At 39.9% G+C, this 9571-nt stretch overlaps 1 protein-coding gene across 11 annotated transcripts in view; it reads left to right on the plus strand.

Annotated features, from left to right (window-relative positions):
• Window positions 1–4259, plus strand: part of LMNTD1 (lamin tail domain containing 1) — a 491035-nt gene extending 486776 nt beyond the window's left edge. For all 11 annotated transcript variants that reach the window (XM_061417580.1, XM_061417579.1, XM_061417584.1 and 8 more), the window contains one exon: window positions 1747–4259. In XM_061417580.1, coding sequence (XP_061273564.1) covers window positions 1747–1794 — 48 coding nt within the window. In that variant the 3' untranslated portion in view covers window positions 1795–4259. The remainder of the gene's footprint in view (window positions 1–1746) is intronic.
• Window positions 4260–9571: the final 5312 nt, after the last annotated feature.

The raw sequence follows: 9571 nt of genomic DNA on the forward strand, positions 1-9571 counted from the left end.
GACAACGTACAGCCTTGACATCCTCCTTCCCCAACGTTGAATCAGTCCATTGTTCCATGTCTGATTCTAACTCTTGCTTCTTGTCCTGCAAACAGGTTTCTCAGGAGGCAGGGAATGTGGTCTGATATTCCCATCTCTTTAATAATATTTCACAGTTTGTTGTGATCCATACAGTCAAAGGCTTTAGCGTAGTCAGTGAAGCAGAAGTAGATATTTTTGGAATTCCCTTGCTTTTTCTATGATTCAGCATATGTTGGCAATTTGATCTATTTTTCCTTTGCCTTTTCTAAATCCAGCTTGTACCTCTGGAAGTTCTCAGTTCACAAATTGCTGAAACATAGCTTGAAGGGTTTTGAGCATAATCTTGCAATCATGTAAAATGAGTGCAATTGTACAGTAATTTGAACATTCTTTGGCATTTCCTTTCTTTGGGATTGGAATGAAAACTGACCTTTTCCAGTCCTGTGCCCACTGCTGAGTTTTCCAAATTTGCTGACATGTTGAGTGCAGCACTTTCACAGCATCATCTTTTAGGATTTGAAATAGCTCAGCTGGAATTTCATCACCTCCACTATCTTTGTTCATAGTAATGCTTCTTACGGCCCACTTGACTTCACATTCCAAGATGTCTGGCTCTAGGTGAGTAACCACAACATCCTGGTTATCTGGGTCATTAAAAGGTTTTTTTGTACAATTCTTCTGTGTATTCTTTCTGCCTTTTCTTAATCTCTTCTGATTCTATTAGGTCCTTTCCATTTATGAAAGGAGTTTTGAAAGTCTAGTGATTAAATTTTCTGATGTTAGCATTTTCTATGTAGATTTTGTTGTATGTTTCTTCCATCTATGTCTTTCTCCTCTCAGTGCTCAAGGTGGACTGTTTGCAAAATTCTTCAGTCAGTTGAAATTTCAAGAATATTTGTTTCTCATAACCTCCTTTCTTTCAAGTCTGTTGGCTACCCTGTTCTCTGTGTTCCCAGCCACACCTTCTTGTGCCACAGCAAGGTTGTATGAGAGAAGTAAAACCACCTACAATTTAGACTCTTCTCCACGCTGGACCAGAGATACTCCATAGGTTAGAGGAAACTACATGTGGGTGAGGTGTCTTCACTCCATTTTCTCAGAGGTAGGAGAATATAAATATCTCAGACTAGAAGTCTCCTGCTAAGACTCCTAGATAAGATTCAAGCAGTTGCAACAGAGAAACAAAACTTTCTCTTTTTTTTTATGTGTGTTACCTGCTATGTTGTAAATCTGGGGCATATCTTAGCTATTTAGTGGAAAAGCTAATCAGATACTACTTAAGTACCACCAAGAAGGAAATGTAGGGGTGAAAGTTTAGAAATGATTTATTAAGCTGGTTGTCTCAGAATCATTGGGATTTTCATAGTTAAGACCAGAAAGAAATAGTATCCATGATCAGGTAGTGAAGTAGCTACACTGCTTAGAAGTCATGACTCAGCATAAGAACTGTAACCTGAATAAGCACACAAATTACCAAGTTGAGTTAGAATGAGAGAAAAGCAAATACTCCTTTTACCCTGGCAAAAGGTAAGGCATCAGCAAATAACTTCTTCCTGTTTCTGTCCCCCATCCATGAATCTGTTCTAGATCTGCTGTTTCCATGTCTTCATTTAAAAGGAATGTGAAGAACTTGATCATTTCTACTTTATATTGCTCTGACAATTTCAACATGTTTCCAGTCTATATTATATCTCACCATGCATTTCCATTTTATCTTTTGTTCAGGATGATAATATTCTAGTCTGGAGAACAACACAAGGATGCCTAACATGATGCAGCCTGCCTTCCACACAGGAAAGGAGAGGAAGCCAGCAGCAAGCAAGAACATGGTTTCCTTTAGAAAAGATAATTCCTCAGGACTTTCCTCATACCATTTGTTAGAGAAGGGAGATAAGAGTTTGTGCACAAATTGAAACATTTGTTGTCCAGGCTGTTACAAAGAAAAATACTGGTCAAAAGCAAAACCATCACCGTTTTCATTTTATGCACATGAAGTTTCCCAAACATTAATTTCAGTCTTTTATACCCTGCCCAGATGTTAGGTCAACCACTTCTGCCATTTCTGCAGATGCATTTTCCAAAAACACATGTTTTAGGAATTCCAAATCTTGTGGTCTGTCTGATTTTCTACACTAGGAATCTCTCTCTTTAAAGCATGTGTTAATCTGGCTTCCTAATGTCTAGAAGTAATAGAGTACGTTTCTATGGGATAACTAGTTGGGAGTTTTTAAACCTGCCTGCACGTAACTCAGATTCAGCCAAAATAATCTCTTCTACCTTGTGACACTAGGTACAAAATCCCATAGATAGGAAATACCAAGAGTGTTTTTATTAAGTAATCTGATGGAGCTACTTTTTTTTTTTTTTACACAATTCTCACCTCTTATTCTTTAGCGATCTTATTCTATACTCATCAAGAGTATACAAGTTGAAAAACTAATGAACTTGTTCATTTTTAATGTTGACCTTCTCTTCATAGGCAGAAGGTATGATTGCTTCTGTTTCTGAGAACAAATCCTGTCTATGCCTCATAGCCCAGCTTAATGTATTTTAATTTTTGTTTATTTATATAACACATGCAGAAGATGGGGCATATACAGTCTTGAAATGTGAGAAGGAGCAAGAAAAGTGAGGATTTTCCCAAAATATACTCTGTTTGAAAAAAATAAAGAAATGTAAAGTGAAAGTGAAAGAAAGTGAAGAAATGTAAAATAACCCCCAAACCCATTAGTGGTGACCACTGAGTTTTGTTTATTATATCCAAATATCAAGGGCTAAAAATACTTTATTTTTAAAAAGTCACATTCCATGGAACTCAAACATATACTGGTATACCAGTATTAATGGCAGACTATTCATAAGTAATAAAAGATGAAAACAACTCGTGTTCATCAACAGATGAATGGATTCTTAAAATGTGGTATATACCCATCAGTTCAGTTCAGTTCAGTTGCTCAGTCGTGTCCGACTCTTTGTGACCCCGTGAATCACAGCACGCCAGGCCTCCCCGTCCATCACCAACTCCCGGAGTTCACTCAGACTCACGTCCATCGATGCCACCCAGCCATCTCATCCTCTGTCGTCCCCTTTTCCTCCTGCCCCCAATCCCTCCCAGCATCAGAGTCTTTTCCAATGAGTCAGCTCTTCGCATGAGGTGGCCAAAGTACTGGAGTTTCGGCTTCAGCATCATTCCCTCCAAAGAAATCCCAGGGCTGATCTCCTTCAGAATGGACTGGTTGGATCTCCTTGCAGTCCAAGGGACTCTCAAGAGTCTTCTCCAACACAACAGTTCAAAAGCATCAATTCTTTGGCGCTCAGCCTTCTTCACAGTCCAACTCTCACATCCATACATGACCACAGGAAAAACCATAGCCTTGACTAGACGGACCTTTGTTGGCAAAGTAATGTCTCTGCTTTTCAATATGCTATCTAGGTTGGTCATAACTTTCCTTCCAAGGAGTAAGCGTCTTTTAATTTCATGGCTGCAGTCACCATCTGCAGTGATTTTGGAGCCCCAAAAAATAAAGTCTGATACTGCTTCCACTGTTTTCCCATCTATTTGCCATGAAGTGATAGGACTGGATATCATGATCTTCATTTTCTGAATGTTGAGCTTTAAGCCAACTTTTTCACTCTCCACTTTCACTTTCATCAAGAGGCTTTTTAGTTCCTCTTCAGTTTCTGCCATAAGGGTGGTATCATCTGCATATCTGAGGTTATTGATATTTCTCCCAGCAATCTTGACTCCAGTTTGTGCTTCTTCCAGTCCAGCGTTTCTCATGATGTACTCTGCATATAAGTTAAATAACCAGGGTGACAATATACAGCCTTGATGTACTCCTTTTCCTATTTGGAACCAGTCTGTATATACCCATAACAGAATGTTATTCATCCATTTAAAAAAATGTTAATATATGCTACAAGATGGTTAAACCTTGAAAATATTATGCTAAATGAAATAAGCCAGACACAAAAGGACATTTGTCTGAGGTACTGAGAACAGGCAAATTCATAGAAATGGAAAGTACAATAGCGCTTACCAGGGGCCAGGTCAAGGGGAGAATGAGGAGTTGTTGTTTAAGGGGCACAAAATCTCTGTTCAAGATAATGAAAAAGTTCTGGAAACACTAATGATAGTTGTACAATATTGTGAATGTACTTAATGCTGCTGATTTGTATGCTTAAAATAGTTAAAATGGTAAACAAACAAATAAAACTCTAATAAAATCTTATCAGTATTTCCAAGATGGGGAAAAAGGCATATGCCAGATTTAAAGCATCTGAGAAGACTTACACCACTTGACAATAATTTGTCATGAACTTTTTGGTTTGAGATAAAAGGAGTTCACATCAACCCCAGCATAATGATGCAGCATAAATATTTTCTAGTCACTAGGCCACCCTGATTACATCATTTCCTTAGTCTTTAGACACTTAGGCATAGACTTGTACACTTTCAGACAACTCTCAGGAACACCTTGTGCCACTTTGAACCGTGAAGTGTGATCTTTGAGTCACACATTAGCTGAATTGTGTAGGCTCTTCGTTCTTTTTCATAGTTACCACAGAAACTGGGTAGCCATTGTGTTGTGCGGATACAATAAGAGCATCTAAGGGTGTACATCAAAGTTACCACATTTCATGGTTCATAATCTCTTCCAGCTGACTCCATGTGTGATTATCATGTTCGCATTGGGAGTATAAACATACAACCCAAAGGACTCTGGGAACTGAAGCCAGGAAAACATCTCACCCATGCAGGCGTCCCTCCCAACCTCCTCCCCTCAAAGATTTGTGAAAGGAACACATGAAAGAAACAGCATGTGAGCCTCAGGTGTTTCCAATTATATCCCTCATGTGAGCAGAGATTTCCTAATTCAAAACATATTTTAGCTCAAATAGTCTTCCTTATACTTGAAGACTGTGTATCTTCAGGAGAATTTCATCTGATTCATATCCTATTCATTGACACTTCATCAATAACAACATCTCCCCTGAGCTCTTCTGTAAGAGCACTTCCTCTCTGGGTGGTCAAAAATACAGTGCATTTAAGTACTGATTATTTTCATGAAGCACACTCTCAGAAAGTGTATAACCTTTTGCCCTTGCAAGAAAAAGAAATAAATGCTCAGTGCAGTAGATTTCTTGTCAGTGACATCACCACGGAGTTTTCTAGCACAAGCCTAAACCATCTTCCTGCTCAAGGACAGTCAGTCTCTCTAGAAATGGTATAGAAGGAGGAAGACTGAGTGATATAAATATATCTCCTATGCTGATATAAATCATTAACTGCCTAAATGTTAATACTACTCAGGCAAGACTACTCAGGGATTACAAAGAAAGAATGTGGGTTTGGAGCATTTCGTTTTCCTACGTTTCTTGAATGAAAGATTTAAGACTGATCCTTTAGGCTTCAGCAGGCTTAGACAGCAGCAAGCTTTATCTTACGGTCCCAGAACTTTACCACTTCATTGTTGCCTCTTTGAGTTTGGTGTAGCACTTTGCTTATAGCCATCTTATAGGAGTTGTGTGAGGATTATTTTATGAAGTATCTGAATAATAAGTATTGTTAAATAATATTCACTGTTTAGGGAAACAAATTCATCTACAGATGGATGAACTACATGAATTACAATGGAAATAAACCCCAAACTTTACCTTCTGCTGAATATGCCACAAAAAATAGGTGAATATTTTAAGCCCTATCCCAGTACTTTTCCTCTATCTCTCTCTCTCTCTCTCTGTTACACACACACACACACACACACACACTTTATGATTTTGGCATAAAATAGTGAAAGAAATTATGAAAGGATAAATTGTTCTTATGATGAAGTGTTTTTGGTTAATTGCCAATGAGCCTTGTAGAGGAATCCAAATTTTCAGATCAGTATCAGGGCTAGAGTTCTTGAGGGGATAAACTCCTACTCTTGGCACTTAATCCCAAATCCAAGTAGAGGAGGCGTTCGTTAGAATCTAGCCATCTGAGTTAAGTTTTAAATGCGTGGTAACAATACAACTTTGTGCTCAAATAATATAAATGGTTACCACTCAATTATGTTTATAAAAATAACCACTTGAAATATATCTAATAGTCATATCCAAGAACTTAGCCATATTCTTTTGAGTCCATTACAAGACAAAACAGATGCAAATAGAAATTTTATTTTTCAGCTCAGGTCAGTCACTCAGTCATGCCTGACACTTTGTGACACCGTGAACCGCAGCACACCAGGCCTCCCTGTCCATCACCAACTCCTGGAGTTTCCCCAAACTCATGTCCATTGAGTCAGTGATGCCATCCAACCATCTCATCTTCTGTTGTCCCCATCTCCTCCTGCCCTCAATCTTTCCTAGCATCAGGGTCTTTTCAAATGAGTCAGCTGTTCACATCGGGTAGCCAAAGTATTAGAGTTTCAGCTTCAACAACAGTCCTTCCAATGAACACCCAGGACTGATCTCCTTTAGGATGGACTGGTTGGATCTCCTTGCAGTCCAAGGGACCCTCAAGAGTCTTCTCCAACACCACAGTTCAAAAGCATCAATTCTTCGACGCTCAGCTTTCTTCATAGTCCAACTCTCACATCCATACATGATCACTGGAAAAACCATAGCCTTGACTAGACAGACCTTTGTTGACAAAGTAATGTCTCTGCTTTTTAATATGCTGTCTAGGTTGGTCATAACTTTTCTTCCAAGGAGTAAGCATCTTTTAATTTCATGGTTGCAATCACCATCTGCAGTGATTTTGGAGCCCCAAAAAATAAGTCAGCCACTGTTTCCCCATCTATTTCCCATGAAGTGATGGGACCAGATGCCATGATCTTCATTTTCTGAATGTTGAGCTTTAAGCCAACTTTTTCACTCTCCTCTTTCACTTTCATCAAGAGGCTCTTTAGTTCTTCTTCACTTTCTGCCATAAGGGTGGTGTCATCTGCATATCTGAGGTTATTGATATTTCTCCTGGCAATCTTGATTCCAGCTTGTGCTTCTTCCAGCCCAGCGTTTCTCATGATGTACTCTGCATATAAGTTAAATAAGCAGGGTGACAATATACAGCCTTGACAAACTCCTTTTCCTATTTGGAACCAGTCTGTTGTTCCATGTCCATTTCTAGCTGTTGCTTCCTGCCTTGCATACAGGTTTCTCAAGAGGCAGGTCAGGTGGTCTGGTATTCCCATCTCTTTCAGAATTTTCCACAATTTATTGTGATCCACACAGTCAGAGTCTTTGGCATAGTCAATAAAGCAGAAATAGATGTTTTTCTGGAACTCTCTTGCTTTTTCCATGATCCAGAGGATGTTGGCAATTTGATCTCTGGTTCCTCTGCCTTTTCTAAAACCAGCCTGAACATCTGGAATTCCACGGTTCACGTATTGCTGAAGCCTGGCTTGGAGAATTTTGAGCATTACTTTACTAGCATGTGAGATGAGTGCAATTGTGCAGTAGTTTGAGCATTCTTTGGCATTGCCTTTCTTTGGGGTTGGAATGAAAACTGACCTCCAGTCCGTGGCCACTGCTGAGTTTTCCAAATTTGCTGGCATATTGAGTGCAGCACTTTCACAGCATCATCTTTCAGGATTTGAAATAGCTCAACTGGAATTCCATCACCTCCACTAGCTTTGTTCGTAGTGATGCTTCCTAAGGCCCACTTGACTTCACATTCCAAGATGTCTGGCTCTAGGGGAGTGATCACACCATCTTGATTATCTGGGTCATGAAGATCTTTTTTGTACAGTTTTTCTGTGTATTCTTGCCACCTCTTCTTAATATCTTCTGCTTCTGTTAGGTCCATACCATTTCTGTCCTTTATCAAGCCCATCTTTGCATAAAATGTTCCCTTGGTATCTCTAATTTTCTTGAAGAGATCTCTAGTCTTTCCCATTCTATTGTTTTCCTCTATTTCTTTGCATTGGTCACTGAAGAAGGCTTTCTTATCTCTTCTTGCTATTCTTTGGAACTCTGCATATTTGAATGCAGGGTATATCTTTCCTTTTCTCCTTTGCTTTTCGCTTCTCTTCTTTTCACAGCTATTTGTAAGGCCTCCTCAGACAGCCATTTTGCTTTTCTGCATTTATTTTTCCTGGGGATGGTCTTGATCCCTGTCTCCAGTACAATGTCATGAACCTCCATCCATAGTTCATCAGGTACTCTATCAGATCTGCTCCCTTAAATCTATTTCTCATTTCCACTGTATAATCATAAGGGATTTGATTTAGGTCATACCTGAATGGTTCAGTGGTTTTCCCCACTTTCTTCAATTTAAGTCTGAATTTGGCAATAAGGAGTTCATGATCTGAACCACAGTCAGCTCCCAGTATGTTTTTGCTAACTTTATAGAGCTTCTCCATCTTTGGCTGCAAAGAATATAATCAGTCTGATTTCAGTGTTGGCCATCTGGTGATGTCCATGTGTACAGTCTTCTCTTGTGTTGTTGGAAGAGGATGTTTTCTATGACCAGTGCGTTCTCTTGGCAAAACTCTATTAGCCTTTGCCCTGCTTCATCCTGTACTTCAGGGTCAAATTTGCCTGTTACTCTGGTGTTCCTTCACTTCCTTTGCATTCTAGTCCCCTATAATGAAAAGGACATCTTTTTTGGGTGTTAGTTCTAAAAGCTCTGGGAGGTCTTCATAGAACCGTCCAACATCAGCTTCTTCAGTGTTACTGGTTGGGGCATAGACTTGCATTACAGTGATATTGAATGGTTTGCCTTGGAAACGAACAGAGAACATTCTGTCATTTCTGAGATTGCATCCAAGTACTGCATTTTGGACTCTTTTGTTGACTATGATGGCTACTCCATTTCTTCTAAGGGATTCCTGCCCACAGTAGTAGATATAATGGTCATCTGAGTTAAATTCACCCATTCCAGTCCATTTTAGTTCACTGATTCCTAGAATGCTGACATTCATTCTTGCCATCTCCTGTTTGACCACTTCCAATTTGCCTTGATTGATGGAACTAACATTCCAGGTTCCTATGCAATATTGCTCTTTACAGCATCAGACCTTGCTTCTATCACCAGTCACATCCACAACTGGGTGTTCTTTTTGCTTTGGCTCCATCCCTTCATTCTTTCTGGAGTTATTTCTCCACTAATCTCCAGTAGCATATTGGATCTAGTAGTCGGCGCAGGACCAGTGGTGGCCCGGTACAGGAGCCGCCGAGAGGAGCTACCCCCACATCCAAGGTCAGGAGTGGCAGCTGTGAGGAGATACCCCATGTCCAAGGTAAAAGAAACCCAAGTAAGATGGTAGGCGCTAAGAGAGGGCATCAGAGGGCAGACAGACTGAAATCACAATCACAGAAAACTAGCCAATCTGACTACATGGACCACAGCCTTGTCTAACTCAATGAAACTAAGCCATGCCGTGTGGGGCCACCCATAGACTGACGGGTCATGGTGGAGAGGTCCAACAGAATGTGGCCCACTGGAGAAGGGAATGGCAAACCACTTCAGTACTCTTGCCTTGAGAACCCCATGAACAGTATGAAAAGGCCAAAGGTAGGACACTGAAAGATGAACTCCCCAGGTCGGTAGGTGCCCAAT

The sequence above is a fragment of the Bos javanicus genome, chromosome 5, assembly GCF_032452875.1.
Source record: "Bos javanicus breed banteng chromosome 5, ARS-OSU_banteng_1.0, whole genome shotgun sequence".
Taxonomy (NCBI): Eukaryota; Metazoa; Chordata; class Mammalia; order Artiodactyla; family Bovidae; genus Bos; species Bos javanicus.